At 52.4% G+C, this 24,096-nt stretch overlaps 11 protein-coding genes across 11 annotated transcripts; 4 read left to right on the top strand and 7 right to left on the bottom strand.

Annotated features, from left to right (window-relative positions):
- Nucleotides 1-203: 203 nt before the first annotated feature.
- K489DRAFT_328551 (uncharacterized protein) lies at nucleotides 204-3,055 on the bottom strand (the record flags this gene model as incomplete). Its single annotated transcript, XM_033602068.1, has 6 exons — nucleotides 204-1,028; nucleotides 1,082-1,675; nucleotides 1,729-1,950; nucleotides 1,998-2,425; nucleotides 2,477-2,607; nucleotides 2,871-3,055. 6 exons carry the CDS (start codon nucleotides 3,053-3,055, stop codon nucleotides 204-206), a joined length of 2,385 nt encoding a protein of 794 aa, XP_033454949.1.
- A 168-nt stretch (nucleotides 3,056-3,223) lies between these two features.
- K489DRAFT_137200 (calcium-dependent phosphotriesterase) lies at nucleotides 3,224-4,809 on the bottom strand. The gene is made up of 5 exons (XM_033599098.1): nucleotides 4,725-4,809; nucleotides 4,620-4,654; nucleotides 3,861-4,561; nucleotides 3,729-3,805; nucleotides 3,224-3,671 (listed from the first exon to the last, which is right to left on the bottom strand). The coding sequence occupies exons 2-5, from the start codon at nucleotides 4,644-4,646 to the stop codon at nucleotides 3,427-3,429; spliced, it is 1,050 nt and encodes a 349-aa protein (XP_033454950.1). The 5' UTR covers nucleotides 4,647-4,654; nucleotides 4,725-4,809; the 3' UTR covers nucleotides 3,224-3,426.
- A 163-nt stretch (nucleotides 4,810-4,972) lies between these two features.
- Nucleotides 4,973-7,395, top strand: K489DRAFT_365717 (general substrate transporter; the record flags this gene model as incomplete). The annotated part of the gene is made up of 9 exons (XM_033602729.1): nucleotides 4,973-5,456; nucleotides 5,510-5,605; nucleotides 5,672-5,854; nucleotides 5,923-6,116; nucleotides 6,168-6,574; nucleotides 6,633-6,815; nucleotides 6,876-6,973; nucleotides 7,042-7,113; nucleotides 7,195-7,395. The coding sequence occupies exons 1-9, from the start codon at nucleotides 5,364-5,366 to the stop codon at nucleotides 7,393-7,395; spliced, it is 1,527 nt and encodes a 508-aa protein (XP_033454951.1). The 5' UTR covers nucleotides 4,973-5,363.
- Nucleotides 7,396-7,407: 12 nt separating this feature from the next.
- On the bottom strand, nucleotides 7,408-10,130 carry K489DRAFT_385405 (uncharacterized protein). The gene has a single exon (XM_033606096.1). It carries the CDS (start codon nucleotides 10,020-10,022, stop codon nucleotides 7,623-7,625), a length of 2,400 nt encoding a protein of 799 aa, XP_033454952.1. The 5' UTR covers nucleotides 10,023-10,130; the 3' UTR covers nucleotides 7,408-7,622.
- Nucleotides 10,131-10,408: 278 nt separating this feature from the next.
- On the top strand, nucleotides 10,409-11,088 carry K489DRAFT_374742 (snare-like protein; the record flags this gene model as incomplete). The annotated part of the gene is made up of 2 exons (XM_033603551.1): nucleotides 10,409-10,767; nucleotides 10,845-11,088. The coding sequence occupies 2 exons, from the start codon at nucleotides 10,409-10,411 to the stop codon at nucleotides 11,086-11,088; spliced, it is 603 nt and encodes a 200-aa protein (XP_033454953.1).
- A 71-nt stretch (nucleotides 11,089-11,159) lies between these two features.
- K489DRAFT_347302 (histone acetyltransferase, MYST family) lies at nucleotides 11,160-12,606 on the bottom strand. The gene is made up of 3 exons (XM_033602350.1): nucleotides 12,234-12,606; nucleotides 12,074-12,169; nucleotides 11,160-11,999 (listed from the first exon to the last, which is right to left on the bottom strand). Exons 1-3 carry the CDS (start codon nucleotides 12,486-12,488, stop codon nucleotides 11,337-11,339), a joined length of 1,014 nt encoding a protein of 337 aa, XP_033454954.1. The 5' UTR covers nucleotides 12,489-12,606; the 3' UTR covers nucleotides 11,160-11,336.
- Nucleotides 12,607-12,909: 303 nt separating this feature from the next.
- Nucleotides 12,910-14,370, bottom strand: K489DRAFT_307047 (uncharacterized protein; the record flags this gene model as incomplete). The annotated part of the gene is made up of 1 exon (XM_033600578.1): nucleotides 12,910-14,370. A coding segment is annotated over one exon (1,461 nt), but the record flags the coding sequence as incomplete, so codon positions are not given.
- A 422-nt stretch (nucleotides 14,371-14,792) lies between these two features.
- Nucleotides 14,793-16,391, bottom strand: K489DRAFT_391469 (FAD-binding domain-containing protein; the record flags this gene model as incomplete). The annotated part of the gene is made up of 2 exons (XM_033606699.1): nucleotides 14,793-16,223; nucleotides 16,287-16,391. The coding sequence occupies 2 exons, from the start codon at nucleotides 16,389-16,391 to the stop codon at nucleotides 14,793-14,795; spliced, it is 1,536 nt and encodes a 511-aa protein (XP_033454956.1).
- Nucleotides 16,392-17,631: 1,240 nt separating this feature from the next.
- K489DRAFT_414186 (MCM-domain-containing protein) lies at nucleotides 17,632-20,343 on the top strand (the record flags this gene model as incomplete). Its single annotated transcript, XM_033608135.1, has 3 exons — nucleotides 17,632-17,734; nucleotides 17,788-20,036; nucleotides 20,095-20,343. 3 exons carry the CDS (start codon nucleotides 17,632-17,634, stop codon nucleotides 20,341-20,343), a joined length of 2,601 nt encoding a protein of 866 aa, XP_033454957.1.
- K489DRAFT_385410 (NGG1p interacting factor 3) lies at nucleotides 20,230-22,040 on the bottom strand. Its single transcript, XM_033606097.1, has 6 exons — nucleotides 21,911-22,040; nucleotides 21,810-21,853; nucleotides 21,621-21,746; nucleotides 21,459-21,547; nucleotides 20,735-21,403; nucleotides 20,230-20,673 (listed from the first exon to the last, which is right to left on the bottom strand). The coding sequence occupies exons 1-6, from the start codon at nucleotides 21,970-21,972 to the stop codon at nucleotides 20,512-20,514; spliced, it is 1,152 nt and encodes a 383-aa protein (XP_033454958.1). The 5' UTR covers nucleotides 21,973-22,040; the 3' UTR covers nucleotides 20,230-20,511.
- Nucleotides 22,041-22,284: 244 nt separating this feature from the next.
- Nucleotides 22,285-22,654, top strand: K489DRAFT_374747 (bola-like protein; the record flags this gene model as incomplete). Its single annotated transcript, XM_033603552.1, has 2 exons — nucleotides 22,285-22,411; nucleotides 22,476-22,654. 2 exons carry the CDS (start codon nucleotides 22,285-22,287, stop codon nucleotides 22,652-22,654), a joined length of 306 nt encoding a protein of 101 aa, XP_033454959.1.
- Between the last annotated feature and the right edge of the window lie 1,442 nt (nucleotides 22,655-24,096).

The raw sequence follows: 24,096 nt of genomic DNA on the forward strand, positions 1-24,096 counted from the left end.
AATCGCCTCTCGCGATGTTAGGCTGTGACAGCGAAGATAGTACAACCAATTCAAAAACACAAGTATTTGTTATCGTGGACCTCATAGAAGACTATCTCAAACTTTTTCCGCAATCATGAAGCATACATATCATAGCATGTACTCAAAAAACTTCGCAACATCCCGCAAACCATCCCCCTCATCCATGTCAACGACATCGGGGCTCAAAAAATGATCCCCGATGGCGACCACGCATTCATGGCATACTGTGGCGGCATATACATATCAAACTGCGACGTCGACAATCCATCCGCAGAACTGTCGTCGAAGCGATCCAAGTTATCCATCAAATTCCCCGTGAGAGGGCCGCGGTTTTCAATCGCATAATCCCCAACGGCACTGAGATCCAGCCAGCTGAACGTGTTGATTGACGGAGGTGCGGCCTCGTTGGGGTTGGGAAAGTCCGAATTCGCGCGAGCGAGATTGTTACCGGAAGGGTTGGATGGGATCTCGGAAGAGCCTCCCGTGGCGGTGCTAGCGTTGTTGTTGATGAGGTCGCCGAGGCCGGTATTGCTGTTTCGCACCGCCTGCAGGATGTCTGAAGGGTCGATGATACTACCTCGGCCGGGCCGTCGGCTCCACAGGAGACGCAGGAGTTTCGCATACCGCTCGCCAACGTCGTTGGGACAGGCGCTGCTGCGTTGCAGGTTCTCCATGGTTTTGGGGATCAGCTCGCGGACGGCACTGCGGTCGCTGGCGCCCATGATACCTGTGGAGCGCGCTTTGTACATAAAGACGGCGGAGTAGATGACGTAGAGATAGTAGCGCAGAGGCATGTAGCGGAAGGTTTCTTCGGGGTTGACGAGGCTGCAGAAGGTGCTGAGGAGGGTGCGGGCGGCGTCGACGGAGTCGTAGATGAAACGGGCGTCAGGGGCGTATGCGACTTCAAGGAAAGAAGCTGGGCCGTTTTTGCTGCCGGGTGGGGGGACGTTTGCTGCGCCTTGTTGTTGCTGTTGTTGCATTTGGGCAAGGAGGCGATTCAGTGTTGCCTTTGGATTAATTAGCGGCATTTCTGGACTCAAGACGATCAGCAGCCGCTTACCTGGTACGCGAACGCATTGACGTAGAGTCTCAAATATTCGTATGAGAGTACGAGACTTGCTTTCAGAGGTTCGGAGCAAGGCATGACACCCCAACGCTCATTCCAATGTCGAAGAGACACGCGGAAGTCATCGATGTATTTGACGTATTCTCCTCCCGTGTTGAGCTGGTTCGACCGGGTCTTGGTCGCGTAGAGGACGTCATGCGCATTGCTGAATAGCTGAGTCAACGCAAGGTTGGCTTCAAATATTGCAGCAAAGTCATCCGATGTCGAACGCAAGCTGGGGAAGTCGCGAGCATCTAGTGAAGTCATAGGTCCAGGACCTCGGGACCAGAAGGCTTTACCAATCCGCACTGATATTTGCCGATCGCTCATGTAACAATTTGCCCATGCAAGTCGTTTCCGGTTGAGGTCAGCCGTTTGGGATTCGCGGTCCACACGAAAGCCCGTGCGATCAATGCCGAGAAGGTAGCCCAGGCGAATAGCTGTACCCACATACATCCATGCGGCTTGATCCTCTTCGCCGCGACCGATCGCTGGTTGTGAGTTCGAGCCGGGGATACGAGGAACCCATTCTGCAAGTATGAGCATCGCCTGTGACAGAATTTCAGTCGAGATCATTTGAGGACCAAGCTCAAGACACATACCTCAACAGCCTCGACAGAGCCACATCCAGTATATACCAAGCTTGCCACAAGTGACTGCATGTGCGCGGAGCAGTCATCGTGGACTTGCCACCACTCCTTCTCATCTTTTGAAGCAACAGTGAGGATGGCAGCAAGCAAATGCTTCTCTTCCACTGCAGTCGTAGGAAGATTCCGGGGGTCCATGGCTGCGGGGTTTGCCAAAGGATAGAAAGGATGATACTTCTCTTGGTACCTGGACTCAAGTCAGCAGGTTCAATCCCTCCACCGACCTTTTCGCAGAGTAGAGCTGACCTTAATAGGAGTACGTGAACCATTTGTAGTGACAGCTGTCCCTTGATGAGTGGCGGATAGTCGATGGAACTTCCTGTAGCCGGTAGAGGCCCAGGGCGGTCACCGCCCATCAAGTTCTGCTGCCTCGAAGCGGGTCCAAACTTGGTACTATTCATAGGCGCCAGCTGATGGCCGCCTGAGTTCCGCTCTGCGACATGTGCTAGGAATTCGAGGGCATCGGCTGGGTTTTGTAGATCCGTTTGGGCGACACTATCGTCGACTCGCATGTTCGCAGTTTCAACGATCTGTCCATCATTGGAAATCGGAGGCAGATTTCTTGACTCCTGGTTGAGGGTATTCCAGCTTGGCAATGTCTGCATAGGTGTTTGCAAGCCTGGCGAACCTGTCTGTGATCCGGCAAATGATCCTTCCTGTCGGAGCGTGTTGCTGATTGCCGGTGAGTTGAGAAATGCTGGACCCGCCGTCGTAGAATCAGTGGCTGTGCGCTTAACTCGACGGCCGCCTCTGCGTGATCCACCAAGGATGCATTCGTGTTGCTCTCGGATGCATCGCTCACATGGAGGTCTGCCGGGCTCTCCGCTGCTGTATCTGAGATGGAGGAGATCATGTCAGCAATATGCTCCAGGACAGAGTCACTTCATTGGATACTTCACAGAGACGCGTAGAAGGCCTGATATGAGCTATCGGCGACTGCCTCCGACGACTTTGTATTCAAAGGGATGCTGGTGTTGGCCGTTGTGGCGACAAGCGCCGGCTCTTGACGGCAATCGGGACGTATTGAGCGACCAGCGGCTCGGCGTGGTCGTCTGTTCTAAGTCTCGTGAAGAATGTGTCCTACTGGGATTACTTACAGATCGCATCTTGATTTGCGCTGTCGACAGTGCAGACAGGCACGGTATGTTCGTTTGTCGCGTTCTAACTTGGCGACTCTGTGGGTCGCTGCCGACCCGGGCGGATGGTGGTTGTCGGGAGAGCCGTGCTCGTGGTCCGAGACGTCATGATCCGAATCACTGTTATCGTCCGTCTTGACATCCATGGGATCCATATTTGGTGCGTGAGGACAAACAAAGTAGCCGACAGACGGTAACCTGCGGGTTTTGAGACTGATCAACTAGCAGAGCCGCATGGTGTAATGTTACAAGGAAGGAGCAGAATCAAACATAGGCGCGTCTCGTGCATTCCCGTGTCGAGTCTTTAGCGTGGCAATTATCTGCTAGTGCAGATCCCCCGCAAACAGTTTTTCACGTGTGCGAAGGGAAAGGACTGTTCGGCTCGTCGGCATTTGATTGTCCCTGGCGGCCGATGGAATGACGACACCTCAGTCTGCCGTCATTTCGTATCATGAGATGAAATCTACATGTCAGTACCATGAAAGACGAAACCATTCGTACAGCAACGCCGAGTCTATCATACTGCAATTCCCATGCCAGCCAACAAAGCTCCCTGCACCTTGTCGCTGATCTTCGCGAGCCAGAACTTCGTCTCCCCGAGGATAAAGATCTCGCCGGGGCGGCCAAAGCAGAAATTCGCAATACCTCCTGGAATGATGAGCTTGCCAATGAGGATACCACCTGGCGACCAGACATTGATGCCGTCGCCACATCCACTGTAGACATTCCCAGCTAGGTCGCACTTGATACCATCAGGGTGACCTGCAGGTTATAATCAGCGCCAAAGCTCTATCGTCGACGTGTTTCCGACATATTTACCTGTGTCTGGGAAGGCAAAGAGTCTTCGGTTTACCAAGAAGGATGATCCAGAAATCGTTTTGACATCGAATGCATAGCTAGATTCACGCGTTAGTGGCCTTGTGCCTGATCCTTTTGCTCTGCGGGTCTTACATTGTCGATGCCCGTGTCGGGTCCATAGTATTATTCCCATGAATGGCATTCGTATCTGTGATGTATAGCGTCTGCTCGTCCGGCGAGAAGGCCAAGCCATTGGGTCTCCCAAAGCCATCGGCGACCACTCGCACATCGCCAGTCGCGGGGTCGAAACGATACACTTGATTTGGCAATTGTGGTGCCCCTCGGAACCCCTGCTCGGAGCCGTAAATCGGGTCGGTAAACCAGATGCTCCCGTCGCTGCGAACGACTACATCATTCGGACTATTGAATGGGACTCCACGATATGAGGAGATCAGAGTCTGCGTGTCGTATGGAGGCACCGGTCTGACCAGTTTAATCCCGCTGGGCCGTGTTCTGTTACCTTGGTCGCAGAAGAGGAGGCCATCGTCGTGATAATTGGTTCCTCCATTGCCCATGGTCACGTTTGGGTGGATTTCTTCATATCGAAATTTGCCATACTCCCTTCTGACTGCTCCAACTATGATAGCTTGGCTATCCTCGCTTACCAATTTGTTGCTCGTGACGTAGATGGTGTCTTCTGATGGCACATAGATTCCGGCTTCGTGAGCGAATTGGAAATCTTTTTCAACTTCGACCGTCAAGCAGGGCGTAGCTCCCAATATCTCGCTGAAGTTGTTGTTGTATATGGCAAAATATGGTTCGTTTGCCTCGGTCTCCTCGTTGGGAGATATCTGCTGCAGCCATTATCAGATCTATTTTCTGCAGATGATCCAGCGTGCAGGGGTGACTTACTTTTGTCGTGGTGAACGTTGCAGCCATCGCAGTAGCTAATGCTGACTGAATGAGCATACCACCGAGGGCGAGTCTGGATCTATATCCAACCATTGTTGCACTTACGTATAACCAAAGTCAAAGCCGCTCTAAAGTACGCAATACTCTTTATACACTGGTTTCCAGTAGTTCACTATAGCGGTGAAACCATTAACGTCACAGTGGGTCACGATCACTCACCAGACCTAAGTTAACCCCAACCCCAACCCTAGATGTTCACCTCGGCATTGCCGTCAGTCGCCGCCGCGGCGAGACGATGTCAGCGCGGACGGCGACAGCAGACCTCACCTCCTTCTTTCTACTACTCTCCTTCTGCTCAATGTTGACATCTCATCAATGTACGTCTCTCTGTATTTCCTGTCGCAAGGCGCGACGATGCATCCAAAGACATCGTGTTTCGGCGTCAAGGACACGCCTGTTGCCGCCGCCGAATACGAACGGCCTCTGAGACAAAGACCCTTGATAATGACAAAGCCGCGTAGCACAGCGCGAGATCTTACCACACGCGCACGTGCGGAACCCCGTTGACTGTAGTGCAACAAAGCATCACCAGCCACATTGAAGATCTGCTATTCCGAGAATAGATATCGTATCGATGAACTGCGTGGCAGCACGTCGCAACGATCATCGATCATGATTATAACCATCTCCTCCTCTCATTGATCACTCTCATATACATTCTCTCTCACGTTCGCATGACCCGCGATGGTTCGACTCGAGGGCAACGCGCTCCTGTCCACGGTGGCGTTGCTGTCATGCCTTGGATTCCTGCTGATCGGATATGACAATGGCTTGATGGTGAGAAAGAGAACATTGAGATGGGAGGATTTCACGAATCTTATGCTGTCCAGGGCGGTCTCGTCAATGGCCCTGCTTTTGGCGCCACCTTTGACATTGATGCGAATACATCAGCTGGCGCCAATCGCATTGCGATCATCGTCGCAATTGTAAGGATTTCAGATCAATTCGCGCATCGCGCTGCTCGAGTTACGCGCTGAACGTGAATTTGCCAGTACGAAATCGGATGCTTCCTAGGAGCGCTTGCGACCAGTTTCATCGGCGAATTCCTCGGTCGTAAAAAATCAATCTTTATTGGAGTGGTCATCATGATTCTGGGTGCGATTCTGCAGGCTAGCTCGTATGGACTGGCACAAATCATAGTCGCAAGAATCGTGCTTGGCGTAGGGATGGGATTTGTGAGTCGTCTGACCTCCTTGAATGTTTGTGTGCGCCTGCTTAGGTGAATGCTAACGATTAATTCAAGATCAATTCGACGGTGCCAGTGTTGATGGCAGAATTTGCCCCTAAAGCCACCAGAGGCGTTTATGTCTGCGCACAACTGTCGACGCTCAACTTTGGTATCATGCTGGTGTACTGGATCGATTATGGTTTCAGCATCATCCCCGGATCCGCGAGCTACGCCTGGCGTGTTCCAACCATCCTTCAATGTATATTTCTGTAAGATCGCCTTTCGACCTCGACTGCTTCTCTCGTGCTGAGATCTTCCAGAATTCCGATGCTCGCGATCATCTTGATCATCCCCGAGACGCCCCGCTGGCTGATCGCCCACAACCGTTCCGATGAAGCACTCGACGTGCTGCAAAGGCTCAACCGCAAGATCCTCGGCGAGCAAGCCGTCCGCAACATCCACGCCGATATTGTCAAGACCGTCGCGTATGAGACTTCACTCGGCACCGGAAAATGGGCTGATCTTCTTAAGAGTGATGAGATTCATTCTCGACGCCGATTCTTGATCGCCTGCAGTATTCAAATCTTCCAACAGCTCGGCGGGATCAATGCCCTTATCTATTATTCAAACACCATCTTTCAACAGAGTCTGAACTTCAGCAGTGATTTGAGTGCTCTCATGTCCGGATTTCTGAACACATGGTTCTTTGTGGCGAGCTTCATCCCTTGTGAGCGATTTCCGATGACAAAATCCTCGCTTCACGATCTCTTGCTAATCTTAGACAGGGGTCCTGATTGACCGCGTCGGAAGACGCCCACTACTGCTATCTATGGTCAGCCTAATGGCAATGGTCATGGTCGTCCAGACCGGACTGATCTACAACGTTCAGAATCAAACATCCATCGCAAAAGGCTGTGGCGCTGGCGCCGCCGCCATGCTGTTTATCTTCCAAGGCGCATTCACCATCGGTGAGTTGACAAAACTCATTACACAATCATATAGTTGATCGATTCTGACATCCCTCGCAGGTTTCCAAGCAACGGTATGGGTCTACCCATCTGAAATCCTTCCTCTCAAACTCCGTCAGCGGGGCTCCTCCGTCTCTACCGCGAGCAATTGGCTCATGGTCAGTCCTTCTACCGCCGCCACTTCCATTGGATCCAAGGAGAAAGAGCTGACCTGTTTCTCCCGCAGAACTTCATCATCGTCTACATCACCCCTCCCGCAATTCAAAATATCGGATACCGCACCTACATCATCTTCGCAGTAAGTCAACCTTTCGCTCATCCCTTGATTGCTTTGAACATCGCCTTCATTCTTCACCGGTTACTGACAATCGCTTCACAGGTCCTCAACGCAACATGGGTACCCATCATGTACTTCTTCTATCCTGAGACCAAAGGTCTTGCGCTCGAGGACGTCGATCGGCTCTTCATGAAAACCGAAGGTGCGCACCGACATATGAGTGCGGTCGCCCACAACGAGACTGACACTGAGGCACGAGGTGTGGAATATGTACCTCATGGAGAGCCGCATGTGAAGTCCTAGGTCTTACTCTATGGCAGGAGAAGAAAAAGGGAGAATGTTTTGCTACAGGAAGAGTTTTATGTTACAACACAAACAAAAAGTTTTTACATACAGATAGTTGTACAGATCGGAGGGTAATTTTCGACCGGCGGACGGATCTCCCGCTCGATTGAGATTATTGAGGCAGCGCGTACCCCCCCGATTTATAAATGTTTATACAACGAAGAATTTTCAACTCAAATCAGGTCTCACCGGCCAGTGGTAGCGCGGTCTATTCTTCTCAGCCTCCTGATCTCCGCACGGGCTGCGTTCATTTGCTCTTCTGATGCCTTTTCCTCAACGGGAGGATCTGCCCTCGCTTCTGCAAGTACGGTGAGATTGAAGCCTTCGAATCGGGTGAAGTCGTCCTGGTTGCGGTCCGTGAGCATTTTCTGCACGGCCTCCTCATCCGGCTGCATCTTCTGCTCGGAGCTGGCACCGGACTGCACCGATGAGTGACCGGCCATGCGCTCGTGTCGGTCTGTGAGCTGGAGGACGTAGGTCATGTCTCGCCAAGCCCAGTAGCGGAGTTCGTTGATCGACTTGCCTTCTGCGGATGCTGCTGCTACCGATTTGGAAGATGTTCCTGATTTATTCAACTCCGCTTCATCTGCTGTTATTTTAGATTCCGGGGGCTGGGTGGTGGGCTGGGTGGCCGGATCTTGGGTCGCGACCGGGTCATCTGCTTCTGGTGAGCTGTGACCTTCCGTGCTGAACTCCTCGTAGAGACTGCGCATGTCAGCATCGCTGAGTCGAAGTGCGCCTTCCGGCTGGAAGACGGTCCTGGGAAAACGTAGTCCCTCATGTTTCGGGTCTTTAATCCTCGCTACAAGCTCACGGTGGTAGACTTCGACGTCACCGAAAAGATTATCGATTTCATTCATGACCTCGTGATATGTGGTGGGGTCATGACGAGGCTCGCGTTCGACGCGATCATGTTCTTGGTCGAATTCGAAAAGCGCGGAAATGCTGTCGCGGACTTCTGGAGTGAAGCTGCTTTCGTATTTCGCAAACTGTTCCTTAGCAAAGTCTTGGCATCCAGCGCGATTTGCCGCGATGATGAGAACACGCATATCCACGAAGCCCAGCTGTGACGTACTGTTGCTCAGCGTAGTCATAAGATCAGCCCATCCTTTCTCGATCCGCTTACGGTTGTGCTGCTTGCCGCCGAGAGTGATGATGCACAATTGTACGCCACGGTCGGACCCATGTTGTTTTGCGGAAATGCCGGTGGCGTAGTTGAAGACCTCGTCAGTGTCATCAAACTGCGCAAGCTTGGAAAGAAGAATTCTCAGCAGAGCTTGTCCTGTCACGTCAGTCTTCAATTCGATGATGGCAACAAGTCTCTTCACTAGCGAGAGTATAGCCAGGGCGCAGTCTTGGCGTTCAGGCCTTGTGGCGAGAGCCATGGAGGGCAGGTGTAGTACTTCCGTCAAACAGCTAATCCAAGTCGTGAATACATTCACCTGATCCCTTGTCGTTTGCATGTCCTGCTGGTGTATAGCCGCCAACCTAGATCGAAGCCCGGACAGTAACGCCTTGGCTGGGAACACTCTAGCCTGGTCGGCAGCCTTGTCAAACATTTGATTGAAGACGAAACCACTGGTCCGGCCGTGAATCTGGGTTGTGAGGGTAAAGAGTGTATACGATTCAGAGAAGGGTCGCAGCGTGGCCGCACGGATAAAAGCATCACTCAGACTAGCCTTCGGGTCCAGCCGGAGCATTGTATCCAAGGTGATGTAAGCATCACTGGCTCGACCGGCCAGTAGATAAGCATGAACAAGTCTCTGAAGGAGAGGCGTGGGTTTGACTCTCATTATCTCCTCTCGGTTTGGAAGCACGGCCCCGGGCGAGACATGATATGACATGAAGTCACCTGGAAGGCGGAGCAACGCTTTCTCATAAAGGTCCTCCACCGTGGACAAAGGGTCGCCGCGCGCTATGTGTATTTCCGCTGCGTAAGCGAAAGAGAACCAGCTCACACGTTGATTGGGCTGTTTTTCACGCCATTGCCAGAAGCTGTATGCTGAATCCAGGTCGCCCGTGGAGATTAGTGCACTCGTGACAATATCACACATGGTGGTATAATTTTCCCATTCGCCAGCCTGAACCTGCTTAGCTATCTCCTGCGAGAAGGCCCGCATTTGCGCCACGGCCTCGGGCGACATAGAATACTGCGCCGCGACGAGTCGCTTGAGATAACTCGCCACCTGTATGCCAAGGGCTTTGTCTGGGTGATAATTTTGGGGTAGCGCGCGATATGCAGCAATCATCTCATCCATATCGTCGGTGCGGAAGGATTGCGTAGCAGCGTACATTCGCTCTACTCTGTGATCGTGGGTAGCCCGTCTTTGGCGCTTATTTTCTGCATGCCGAAGAGCTTGTCTGACTCTCTGCAGGTGCTGTCCGGATAAACCTTTCGTACTGCTCGGCGCATCACCTGATCTATCGGAATGGCTATTTGGCTGATCGTCGACATATACGCGTGTGATCAAGGATGCCCTCCCAGAGGGAATTCGGGATGCCGGCCATCGGCTCGCTCGACCAGGGATCCGCGATCTGCTCAAGACGGATGCCGTGTGCGCAGAGCACAAGCTCGACCTGATCATGATATGCTTGATTGACTTTTCATTGGTCTTGTGCTTGAAAGTCGTGTCTTCTTCCTAGAGTGTGATGACTACCGATGACTTGTATATTGATTAATGATTTCAACAGCGGGCGACGATGATATAGAATTCAACCAGATCCGGCATGATTTCCTATGTAAGCTACCGCATCATCAAGCACGCGGCTGGACGGGACCGGCCGACCCCGCCAAGTGTTCGTTCAAACCAGGGCCTCTCTTTGTCTCCGACGACCGCATTGAAAGCTGTAACATTTGGGGGGATTCTCAATTCGGAATCGACGACAGGTGCACGAATAGATATCCAAACTTCTGTGAGGAAAAAACCCGAAGACCACAAAGAGCAGACACAGCAGAGATATACCCGCAATCATGGCTCCCAACATGTCCCTCTTCTCCGTCAACGCCGTCCTCATCCTGGCCGCCGACGACGCCTCGCGCATCCTCGCCAAATACTACTCCCCGCCGCACATCCCGACCAACGCGCAAGGCAACGACTACCCCGGCGCGCAGCCCTATCAGACCGTCAAGGAACAGAAGGCATTCGAGAAAGGTCTGGTGGAGAAGACGGCGAAGCAGAACAGCGATGTCATCCTCTACGATAACCGGGTGATTGTGTTCAAGACGGAGGCAGACATCATGCTCTATGTGGTTGGCAGCGCAGACGAGAACGAGATTATGTTGTACAACGTTATCTTGGCGCTGAGGGATAGTTTGAACATTCTCCTCAAGTAAGTCGACCAATGTCCATAAGATCACTCGTTATGAGCCACACACATGCTGATTGAAACTCTGCTCGCTGAAACAGGAACTCCGTCGACAAGCGAACATTGATTGAGAACTACGACCTGGCATCCCTATGTATCGACGAGATCGTCGACGACGGCATCATTCTCGAGACCGACCCCGTCATCGTCGCCAGCCGAGTCAGCAGACCTCCAGTACAGGACATTCCCAACATGCAAGGCCTTGATCTGAGTGAGGAAGGTCTGCTCAAGATCTACCAGTTTGGAAAACAGAAACTCGGCGAACGGCTACGACAAGGACTATAGAGTGCGAGGTCGGATCTCTGAGAGCCACGGATTGTGCGTATAGCAACGGAGTCCGGAGTTGACACGATATTGCGCCGGGCTGGTAGATGATTGGATGGAAGGAAATCGGGTGGTCTACTGCACGAGCGCGCTGAAGGACGAACTGGTCAGGAACCAAAGCTCTGTCAACTCAGCTCAAAATAGACATGCTGCGTGCCTGGCAGCAAATACGCCTTCGCTGCACAAAATCTAATGAATGATGACTTTTCTCATTCTTCCATGTCCTCACTATCCGCAATCTCACTAGCAGCCTCCTCTTCCTCCTCCACGAAAGCCTCCTCGTCCACAACCGGTTCGAGACCAATGTGATTTCTCTCAGCCCAGTCCAAAACCTTCCTCTTGTTCACCACCACATTCCCCGCCGCCGTCTTCCTCGTCTCAAGGACATTCATCTCCTTGAGCGCCGCCACAACGTCCTCGGCCAGGATCCAGGTGCTTTCACTGATCTCTTTAACGCTCGCTGTCTTCCTGTTCGGCTGATTGACAATGAACCGAACGATCTCTCCGTACCAGTAAGTCAAGTAACCTTTCCGACCCAATGTCGAGAGCGGCTTCTCAGGTCCGCCGAGCCGTCCTTCAGCCCGGCCGAGGTGGTATGATGCGCCGATGAGGATCTGTCCCAATCCTCGACGTTGGAAGGGAGGGAAGATGAGGAGACAGGCGAGATTGTTGTTGTCCCAGCTCATTTTCTCTTTGCTGAAGAAACCAGTGACCTGTTGCGGTCGGTGCTCGGCGTCGGTGTTTACACCATCTGATTCCGAAGCGGGAAGTTTCAGCGCGAGAATGTAGTAGAGGAAGGTACTCGCGTCGAAGAAGACGGATTTGGTCTCAAGGAAGAGTTTTGCGAAGAGCGACAAGTTTTGAGCGTAGAGCTGCGTCACAGAATATTCAGTGTCAAATATCACATTGAGATCGGGGTGAGTTCTTCTCTTATCAGCCTGCTTACCTTGTGCTCCTCCCCGTCAATTTCGTAAATGCTATAGTCATCCTTCTCATACACCAGCACGCCGGGTGGAGGATTCGCCTTCAACGGACAGACTTTCTTGCACCAAAATCAGCTCTCACTCCATCTCGTTTCTCAACGAACTTCCTGGAAGAATACCCACGCAATGCGCACTAAACTTCATAATCTCATGCGTATACTTAAAGCACCACTGGCACACATAAAGCCAGTCTGCCTTCCGCCCGCCGATGAGATCTTCAGGATAGAAGGACGGATACCAGGGCTTGATGTGGAGATTACCGAGAACGACATTGGCGATGTTCGGGGTGGTCGAGGGCTTGCCTGCACCGGAAGAGCTCTTGTGGGTGGGTGAGGTCAGGCCGATCGGGAGGGTCGGCTTCAGGTCGGAGACGGTCATGTTGGGGAGCAGCGTGGGAGCTGCGGTGGCCAAGGATGGCCGGTGGTGCGCATGTTCGAATGAGCTGTAGTCAGGAAGATGGGATTGCGCGCGGTCGCGTTCGTGGTGGGGATTTGGATGCGATTGGGACGCTCGCGCGGGCGTGCACACGATCGCCGGCTTTTTGGTGACGCAGTTGCGGTTTGCTGACTAACGATGCATTGGCCATATATATTTGAAGACTCACTTGGACATAAATCATCCATGTTTGTAGAATCTGTGCGTAGATGCTGTGGAGTCACTCATTGAAGAACGTTACGACTTGGAAGCAGAACTTATGAGGCCATCGATGGCTTCACTTCAAGATCATGACATTTGCAGAATACCAGAGCACTTCCCATATCCACAAATCATCATGTTTCCAACCCCCCGTTGATCGAATTCAATATCCACCCTGCTCTCTCCTCCCATCCCCTTGCACAGATCCATTTGCCCGCGCACCTGACGCTGCATCCTTCATGGCCTGCTCATCACCTCTCAGCTTCGCAAAATACGCCTTGATATCCTCAGCGCTGACTGCTTGTCCGGTCTCAGCAAAAGGTTGCAGAAACGTCTTCACCTTATCGCGGACATAATTGTATGCCATGACACCCTCGATGGCCTTGACACGGTCCATGGTGGAGAGTGCTGCCTCGCCACGATCGAGGATCGAGCCAGTGCCGACACTACGGCCTGCGGCGCTGCCGAGCTCACCTGGCGGAGCGTCGGATTCGGAGATCGGTGGTTCGTAGGTCTCTTCTTCTTCTAGAAGTTGGGGATGTTTCGAGAGTCGCGCGAAGCATTCTGCACATCTGCAGAGACTTTCCCGGAAATTTTCCGTTGCGAACAGGTTGATGGGACCTTTCGGTGCAGCAGGCAAGGTTGTGTGTTTCACTGTTGTGGTAACCGTCGGCAGATCTGAGCTCTCTTCGGTTTTGGATCTCTTAGACTCTTGCTCTTCCTCTGTCTCCTCAGCTTTTCGTTTCCTGCTCTTGGGCACACCTTGCATTGATGCGACAGTACTGTAGTCGCTCGTCTTGTCAATGTCTTCCGTTAGGAGCGTTGCGTCTTGTGTGGTAGAAGCCTTCGCTACAACGGCAGGCAGGAACCCGGGAGTGCCGGCATATTGCTTGATCCATGGAAATGCAGAAGTGCACTTGTGACAGATGAGATGATCAAAGTCGTCTTCATCCGGGAACCCCGGAGGCAATTCGTTTTCCACAGGCTTCTCTTCCGCTTCCGTAGCGTCGCCGCTTTCCTCCTGGACAGTCCCGAGAGCGCTTTCTGCTTTGTCTGTTGTGTTGGCTGCAGCCTGCGTGCGTGGCAGCCCCATCAGACATTCCGGATGCCACCAATCTTCGCCGCAACCGCCATTGTCAATCGTGCCTAATCCAACACATTGAAACATGGTACCCTTCTCTGTCTCCGGATCATACTCCTCTCCGCAGCCGCAGAATCGACCTTGGAAATTCTGGTTATACCGATTGGCAGTCCGCGCCTCTTCGCCCGTTACGCCTCCCTTCCTCCCAGTCAATGGGTTCGGACGAAGCGCGCAAGGTGTACCGCTGTTCTCGTATCGAGTCGTGCCGCAATCGCAGACGAAATCGCGTTTGGTGAACAGCTCGACCAGGGTGTGTTCGCCGTGACAGCTGATACTGCAGCTATAGCATACTCCAGCTGGGGTGAATTGCTGGAGTGGTGATGCCGGTGGCGGGGTACATGTCAAGCAGGCATATACCGATTGGCGCAGAGGACCGAGTGGTTTGGTGCATGTGTCAAATTGATATGGCAAGGCTTCGCGCGCATCTGCCTCGAGCGTGAGCTGAGAAGCGATATAGTCTTGCGCGGTTTGCGATTGTTCAGTTTGTGATGTCTCTGTCGGCTGAGATTCTGCTTCGGCCTTTTGCGGCAGCTCGACGGCTGGTGGATCTTGCGCCATGACTTGTATCTCGTGGCAGATGAGAAGGTGATTGTTTCAGCAATGATAAACGTGATGCAGTATGAAGGGAATGATAACGAACATGGCACTAGTGGACTCGTGAGTGACGCGACAAGAATCTGGGGAAATCGCGCGCTATTGGTGACGATCTGATAAGATGATCTTCGGCGTAGTAATCATTTTTCTCGCTTCTTTCCAAAATGTCAATGGACACGCGTAAAATGCTCCTTTATTTCCACAATACTGCGGAAATTTAGTTATCCATTCTACTAGGACGTGGTATTCATCTCAAGAAAGGACAAGAAGTAGGCGCGAAATGGAGCAAAACCTGACTTCTTAAATAAAATCTACAACTTGAATCCTCCAGGCACCAATTTCTGCCAAATCCCTTCAGGATCATACTTCTTCGACGCGCGTCTCAGGAAAGCATGGTTGGCCGCCCCATAACCTTCAAAAACCTTCGCCCCCGGGTGTGCATAATTCGCATATTTGAAGTCATGCGACAACCGACGCTGGCGCGCCAGGGCATCTGTACGCGCGATGACCCGCTGCATGCTCCCAATGATAATCGAGTCTTTGGCGGCCGAGGTCCAGGGCGAGGTCACGCTAACGAGAACCAACGGCGCGTCGGCGGCAGATAGACCGAGGACGTTGCGTGCGCGGGTGGGCCCGGAAGAGCCGGGCGTAAGGATCTCGCTGGTGAGGTGCTGGATGGAGTAGGAGGTTGAGGCATTAGGGAAGCCGCGGGAGACCAGGGCAGCATTGGCGCGAGCGGACTCCTCGCGGTAGATGGCGACGCTGTCGTGTATGAGAGCGGCGTCGACGTGGTAGGTGTTGGTCCAAAATTGATTCCGCGCGCCGTAGGGGGCGGTGTTTTCGAGTTCCCATGTGAGGTCTGTGTGGTTGGTATTACGTAGGGTGGAGACCAACGTGGTTGCGTTTAGGTGCGCGGTGTAGAACGGGTCGAAGATAGTTGGGCGTTCTGTGTAGGGTTTTGTATAGTATAGGCCGGCGCTCCAGATATACTCACCGGTGGGTTGACCTGTGATGGCGAGGAAATCATGCGCGCGAGCATCCCCAGGTGCATGTTGGGCGAAGGAGACAAAGGCGTCAACAACCTCCGACTCCACCTGCGGCGCGTCTGGCCACACCACGAGGCCGCCGTTGACGCCTTGGTAGGGATACGCTCGGAGGTCGAAGCGCGTGACGACACCGAAGTTGTTGGTGCCGCCCTGGAGCGCACGAAAGAGGTCGGCATATTGTGGCGAGTCGGCATTGGCATTGGCTATTGAGCCGTCGGCGAGAACGACTTCATAATTGAGGACATTGTCACAAGCGAAACCGTACAGGCCCGAGAAATAGCTGATGCCACCACCAAGCAAGAGACCACCAACGCCGACCGAAGCCACGCGACCGCCGACGACGGTGACATTGTATGGGTCTAGGCGGCTGTAGACATCACTCCACCGACTGCCAGCGCCCACGCGCGCGCTTTGCTTGTCAGCGGAGAGCGTGACCTCGCGCAAGCGACCGAGATCAACGACCAGACCGCCCGCGAGGTTGTTTGCCCCGGGAATGCCTGAGTGGCCGCCACTCCGGATGGCAAATTGGCAACGATTCTTCTTGACTACCTTGACGATGGTGGAGATCTCAGCCGCTGTGGAGGGCGCGAAGAAGCAGGTAGGTTGAATATCCTGGATCTGTCCGGCCCAGTAGGGATTAACGGTAGCGTTAGTATAGTAAGTGTTGGACGGAAGAAGGGTCCGAAGTTGTGTGCACTGAAATGGTCAGTTTCGGATCGGATGTGACATAAAAGCGCAAATGAATATCGATCGACTTACTGCCTGCTCGCATGCTGAGCTAGTCTGACCGCCATATTGATATGATGATTCGGCAAAGCCATGAATCGCCAACAGGGGCAGCAGAGCCAACCTGAGACGAAGCATCTTCCGAAAGGGGCTTGAATGGCGAGCAATGCAGTCTCGAGACAAATTTGATCATCCTCAAAGGGAAAGAGAAGGTCGACTTTATAGGCCCGAGTTCAGTACTCCATGGTAGCAAATCTCTTCAAGATACACCACTGTGCAGCATGCAAGCCAACTTGCATCCGCCGGCATCGCGACTGTCCGATCGTGCACAGTGGCGTGTCTACTCACGCATAGTGGTATGAGCCGCCGAGAGACGAATCACAGGAAGAATCATGGGATTGGTAACGTGCATGTGGCTTGGAAATCCATCGGCTACACCGACGGGTTTTCGTGACCTCGGGACGCAGCGATTCGACAGCTCTAAGCTCAGCATGCCTCCTGAGATGAGAAATAGGCAACGACAGGAATTCGGAGTCTTGGCAAGGTCAGACTGAACATGCGCTTCCAGTCAATCGCCTTGTTTTTCCATCAAAAAAAAAGCGTAAGGCGTCCATCCAAGAAGTGCGGTGGGGCAGTGTGTTGCAGTGAACGTGAATTTGACCGGAAGCAGGGACGCACGCTATCGAACAGGGCCGACCTCCGAGAAGCAGGGAGCTGGGGACAATCGCCACCACCATCTGCCACGCGCGATCAGTTCCTTTGCTCTGGCTCCACGTGTGCATCTTGGCTCCCGCGACTGAGATTCTCCTTTTCTTCCGGTCCTGGTGACCACTTGGGGGCACACCCAATGTTGCTGAACAGGTTCAAGTCCTTACATTGACTTCATCCCGCAAACGGAAGTTCCGTAGAGAGTCGCAGCATTAGGACACCTGACATCGTCGTCCATCAGTCAGTCTCAAAAGAGTTGAAACTATCTGCAGCATTCGGCACACAGCTCACAACTGCACATAGAGAAATGGGCGTTTGTTACTGTGCAGCAATCATGTCGAGTACTGAAACTCCCGGTCAACATCGTGAGTGAGTGGTGGACAGGCAACCCTAAGCGTACATTATATCAAGAATAGCAATGCCAAGACCACTCTATTGGAAGCGCGTGTTGAGCGCGCTGCACGCGTTGAAGCGCGCCGGCCCACAGTATGCCGCGTGCATCAAGACCCCACTTCTCGCGGCATTCACAATTGGTGAAATCGTCAAAGCGATCCGGGATCATCTGCCATTACGAATTTCGACTTGTTAGATATGAGGTAGATACGATACAGTCATACGATCAAGAAAGCATCGTTGAATCTTCTCGTGCAGTTCTCCTTTACGACCAAGCATGTCTGCAGCAAACCGTGGTCGCCTGGCGGCTGGCAATCGCAAACGTGGTCGAGACGCCGAAGACGACATGCCCTCATCCTCAGCAGCACCGCCGTCAAGCCGTATGCGAAGATAGCTAATTCTGCAATTAACCATACACTGACCACATGTCCAGCTCCCGCATCGTCTCCTCCCGTGTTTCCCCAAAATGACGATATCGACGAGGACGACGAACTGGAGCCCGAGGAGGATTTGATCCGCGACCTGGAAGATGCTGACGAAATGGCCGAAGACGACGCTGGCATCGATCTTTTCGGCGACAATTTTGACCGGGATTACGACAAGAGCGATGCTGGACGCTACGAGGGCCGTGACATTGATGACGAGGGGGAGTACGATGATCTCGATCTCGCAGCGCGAAGACAACTCGATGCGCGACTCAATCGAAGAGACAGAGAACTCGCGCGTGAGCGTGCAATGCCTGCTGCCTTCTTGCCGGACGAGGACGAGGATGTTGTTGATCTGACTCGCCAACCTCGGCGACGGAGACACAGGTATGACGAAGAGCAGGATGGGATGGACATGCACGAGGATATCATGAATGAGGAGCTGTCGTCGCAAGCCTTATCTGAAGTGAAGGCAGCAAGTTTGACAGATTGGGTGGCACAGCCAGCAGTCTACAAAGGTATTGCGCGAGAGTTCAAGTCGTTCCTCACCGAGTACACCGACGCCAATGGCACTTCGGTTTACGGTGTGCGAATCCGTACCCTCGGTGAAGTCAACGCTGAATCGCTGGAGGTGTGTTGGGAGCATCTCTCTTCGTTCAAACCTACACTAGCATACTTCCTGGTCAATGCGCCGACTTCGATCTTTCCAATTTTCGATTCGGTGGCGATGGAGGTCGCACTCTACCACTACCCTGATTACGAGCGTATCCACTCAGAGCTCCACGTTCGCATCACCGACCTTCCAATCGCATACACTCTACGACAATTGCGACAAAGTCACTTGAACAGTTTATTACGAGTCAGCGGTACTGTTACTCGACGAACTGGCGTTTTCCCGCAGCTCAAATATGTCAAGTTCGATTGTACCAAATGTGGTGTCACATTGGGACCTTTCCCGCAAGACAGCAACTCCGAGGTCAAGCTTTCATATTGTCAAAATTGTCAATCAAGAGGGCCATTCACATTGAACAGCGAAAAGACGCTTTACCGAAATTACCAGAAGATCACACTGCAAGAATCCCCTGGCACGGTGCCAGCAGGACGTCTGCCTCGCCATCGGGAGGTCATCCTCTTGTGGGATTTGATTGACTCTGCAAAGCCAGGCGAAGAGGTAGATATAGTTGGTGTCTATCGCAACAACTATGATGCACAGCTCAACAACAAAAACGGATTCCCCGTCTTCGCGACTATTCTCGAAGCGAACCACGTTGTCAAATCACACGATCAGCTTGCCGGCTTCAGACTTACAGAAGAGGACGAGCGTCAAATTCGTGCACTAAGTCGTGAGCCGAACATCGTTGAGAAGATTGTGGGCTCCATCGCGCCCTCAATTTACGGTCACGAGGACATCAAGACCGCCATCGCATTATCATTATTTGGCGGTGTGTCGAAGATGGCTCAAGGCAAACATTCCATTCGTGGTGACATCAACGTGCTCCTGCTGGGTGATCCTGGTACCGCAAAATCACAAGTCCTCAAATATGTCGAGAGTACGGCACACCGAGCAGTATTTGCTACCGGTCAAGGTGCATCCGCTGTCGGTCTCACCGCGAGTGTGCGACGAGATCCTCTCACGGCGGAATGGACGTTGGAAGGTGGAGCTTTGGTGCTCGCCGACAAGGGAACATGCCTGATCGACGAATTCGACAAAATGAACGATCAAGATCGAACCAGTATTCACGAAGCCATGGAGCAACAGACGATCTCCATTTCCAAGGCTGGCATCGTCACCACACTCCAAGCTCGATGTGCAGTCATCGCAGCCGCAAATCCCATCGGCGGTCGATATAACGCGACTGTTCCCTTCAGCCAAAACGTTGAACTCACGGAACCCATTCTCTCACGTTTCGACATTCTTTGCGTTGTACGCGATACCGTTGATCCTGCCGAAGATGAGCGTCTAGCGCAATTCGTCGTGAACAGTCACAGCCGCGCACATCCCGACAACGAGGATCCTGACGCGCAAGCTGCGAATCGTGATACAGATGGCATGGATGTGGATGAGGAATCGTCGGCAGCGATTGCCGCCAATGCCGGCCCGAAGAGTCCCATCTCCCAGGAGTTGCTGCGCAAATACATCCTTTACGCAAGGGAGAACTGTCGTCCAAAGCTGTATCAGATTGATCAGGATAAGATTGCGAAGCTGTTTGCGGACATGAGGCGAGAAAGTTTGGCGACTGGTGCATACCCGATCACTGTAAGTCTCAATCGGTGCGCGTCAAAATCAAGCTTGACAGACTGCTAACACCATCTAGGTCCGTCACCTCGAATCCATCCTACGATCAAGCGAGTCCTTTGCCAAAATGCGTTTGGCCGAATATTGCAGCAACGCAGATATTGATCGGGCGATTGCCGTCGCTGTTGACAGCTTCGTGGGTAGCCAAAAGATCAGCTGCAAGAAAGCGCTCCAGAGGGCTTTCGCCAAATATACTCTATCACGGCCTGGCGCTGTGCGGAACAGAAACCGCGGAGGACGGAGCGGGCAGGTCAGCGTCGGTGCTTGAAGAGCATAGAGCACGGTTGCTTTTCAGAAGTTTATGATTGATGAGCTGTCTACGGAAGCTTTGATTCGAGCGTTGATGCAGTCTCCTCTCCCGAACCCAGTGTGGCCTGTAAATTATTGTCCCCGCCTATATCTGATCGTGGCTTCATGCTCACCGGAGCGTGATGGTTTATTCCTGCTGCTGCTCGAGACCCAACTTTGAGATCATGATCCCATACGGATCGCGGTCGACCTCACTCACGAGGATCTCTACGAAGTCGTCTTCATACGCTTTCGCAGCCTCGCCATCGACTTGGCCCTCAGCCTTCTCGGCTCTTCGCAGCTCATTCCACTAGACAGTCCCGTCAGTAAAAGATTTTCTGCAGCTAGGGCCAAAAGGGGGGAAAATTCACCTCTTCCACCACTGCCTGCTCCAACTGTGGTTTCATCACACTGTGCAAAAACCCTCTCTCGGTGTTACTATGGAACAAACAAATCACACATTTACCCTTCTCGATCGCCGCTAGCGCCTCGTGATGCGATAACTCCCCCGTGAAATACAAATCCACATCCGTCTCCCCGTTCTTCTCCAATTCGCCAAACAACGAACCCCCGGATCCTGCACAGAGCGCGACGCTTCCAATGCTGATCTCACTTGCTTGTTTGCCTTGTGGGATCGCGATGGGGAACGCAGTAGGGCTTCCTAGCCCCAGCCCGATCCGGTCGATGATGGAGGTCAAGGCGATGGGTTCGGCGAATCTTATCACACGGCCCATTCCTGCGTCTGGATGGCCGGCAACTTTGGTTTCGGTGATGGGGTAGCGCTCGTGGGCGTTATTGCCGAGGTTGAGCGCGCGGCCGATGATGGACAGTTGCGAGGGGTGGTGCTGGAGCATGTATGTGGGTCGTTTGGGAACACCATCTTCGGCTTCGCTGGCGGAGCCGCTGGTCGAGCCTTCCTGTTGTGATGAGAGCAGCGCTTGGATGTCTTGCTCTGTTGCCGGTGTACCGGTTACGATGTCTGCGAGCCAGTCGCCCAGGCCGCCGGCGGCGCAGTCCACGGCCGTATGAGGGCTGTAGACCTGATACGATGTTAACGAGATGAAGATCATAAGCGGTGATGCCGTTACTGCTTACACTGATGCCCTCGGATGCTAGCCGCAGTAAACTTTGCTGCTGAGTGTCCTCCAATGTGAGACTTTTCAAGCCGCGAAAGATGATGGGATCTGTATCACGATGCTGCATTAGTCAGCCATCCATTGGTGGACTTTGATGGACGGCTTTTCCCTTGGGACGTACGATATGAGATGACTATTGAAGCTTTGCGCTCGATGGCTTCGTTTGCGACTGCTTTGGTCAGATCCACGGTCAACAGAACGGAATTCTTTTGTCGTCGTGTGGCATTGAAGGGCGCTTCGAGCAGCACTGCAAGGTCTTTGATAAGCTCATGACTTCGAGGATATGTTCACGGACTCTCCGAATACTGACGTCCGGTGTTATCAAAGCTCTTGTCTGCCAATGCTTCGGGATACCTGTATGCCATTTGTAAGATTTCATTGCATTCATTTGTAAATATTTTGAAGCCTCACAGTCTCCGCATCGCATTGACGATAGCCCGAGAGAAAGGTGCCGATGTGGTTTGCGGCGCCATTGTGCTTATACTTCTCTTGAAGACAGTGGACAGCATGAGATTGATTGTCTCTTAACCGAACCCCCAATGTCCGTACGATGTATGTGTTGATCTATTACCCACAAATGTGTATGTGGAGACCTCACAGCACCCAAACGGGACAAGCGCAGTCGTGGTTGTTGTTCGAGCCCTGAAATTTTGACCAATTCGAAGCGTTTTGCGTCATTCGCATCTGATATGATTGATAATAGATCGAGACGTCAACATCTGCTCGAGATCTATGGCATTTCTTCTTGACATACTCTTTCGAACACCCATATTCCTCCCTCCAAAATGAGCGCAAGAACAGACGAAGAGGCTGCGGAAAATCAAGCGAGTTCCGGCGTCACCTCTGAGTCCCTCACCAATACGCTGCGGGAGAAGCTGGGCGCTGAGCATGTAGATATTCAAGATTTATCAGGTAGGCATATCGCACGCGATAAAGTGCAACGAGGCCGTCCTTTATTGATTTTGTGTTCACACAGGCGGATGCGGTCAAATGTTCGAAGCAATTATCGTATCGGCACAATTTGCAAAGAAGACGACCTTGGCCCGACATCGGCTCGTCAACGGCACGCTCAAGGAAGAAATCGCGGCCATTCATGCCTGGACGCCGAAATGTTTCACGCCGGAAGAATGGGCCAAGAAACAATCTGGTCCGTGAGAACTTGGCTACCACTTGAAGTATGAAGTGTCGTTGGCGAGGAATGGGCCTATGAGCTGCGTGATTTGTCCGGCGACATCGGAATGAACACCCATCATGAACCTATTATAATGTGTCGTGGTCTGGCATGCCATCCCATGCCAGCATAACAAGGACGCATAGAGTTGGAAAGTATCCGCTCCTCATGAGAAACTATCTGGCTTACTTCCATGAATGATTCATCACGATTTGTCAAATTTTCCGCATTTCTTTTTCTCATCCTGTTCCCACTGCACAAGCGAGCATTTCTCTTGCAGTCTCTATCAAATTTTGCAAGTCAGCCAGGCTATCAATTCCTCTCTGAATCGCATCAATCATCAACCCATGTGCGGGCTCATTTGCCAGCAAAATCTTCGCTGTCGCCTCGAGGAAGTCATACGTGTACTTTCGAATCAGGAATTTGGTATACCGAAAATCGTCCTCTCTCAATTGAAGCCCAGTCTCAACCCTGAATGTCCGCACTGCCGCTTCCAATTTCCTTTGGGCAGCTTCGAGCTCGTTTGCACTGAGCGTGAAATATTGCCATTGGCATCGCTGTTGCTAGGTCAGGAGTGCGATGGCGAATTGGTGCTCTCGAAAGTATGGCATTGAGGGTATGGGCTCTGCGGAGATGATACCATCGCTCTGCTGGTGTTGAGTTGGAGGATAAGAGGCTGATGCTCGTAGTGCGTAAGGCAGATGCATTGGTGGATGTGGGTCGCGGCGGCCATGAAATTGTTCAGGGATCAGTGTCGCGGGAGTCAGTACGAGTCGAGTAGCGAATGCAGTTTCGAGCTCTTGTGATAGTAAGTCGATGCTGGACTGATACGGTAGGTGTCTGTTGAGTGACATGCTGGCGATAAGAATAAGTTGCGCTGCAAGGTCAAGTGAGCGTATCAACAGAGTCTGGTATTTGCTTTGCGCATGTCGTCAGACACCCGCGAGGCACCGTTATTCAACCTTTGTGAGATACTCTGGTCTCTGCTGACAATTAGCATTATGAGTATCAGTCGCGACTTCCATGGCATTGAGCATGGGAAGCCGCATCGTTCGGCAATCGTGTCCGGCTATAGATTTTGACATACGAAAAAGCACTCATCAGAGCTGCAAGAGGCTTGTAGTGCGTTTCTACATTTTCGATCGATCAATGATTGGGGACAATAAAAAGCCACTGCTGGGTTCTTCTATCGCCCTTTTTTAGCTCACGCGATCTGTTAAAATGGCAAACTGATAGAGAGATCCGGTACACGTGTGGCTTCGGCGGATGCGGCGGCTCTCAGTAGTAATTAAGAAGATCTATGGGCATACCGACGATCATACATAGCCGAGAAACACTCAAATCACTTGATCTCTCAGACTGGGCGGATTCCTCATAAACATCGCCGTGCTGTTCTTGCAGCATACTACAGATTATGCTGGAAAAG

The sequence above is a fragment of the Dissoconium aciculare genome, assembly GCF_010015565.1.
Source record: "Dissoconium aciculare CBS 342.82 unplaced genomic scaffold K489scaffold_25, whole genome shotgun sequence".
In the NCBI taxonomy this organism is placed as follows: Eukaryota; Fungi; Ascomycota; class Dothideomycetes; order Mycosphaerellales; family Dissoconiaceae; genus Dissoconium; species Dissoconium aciculare.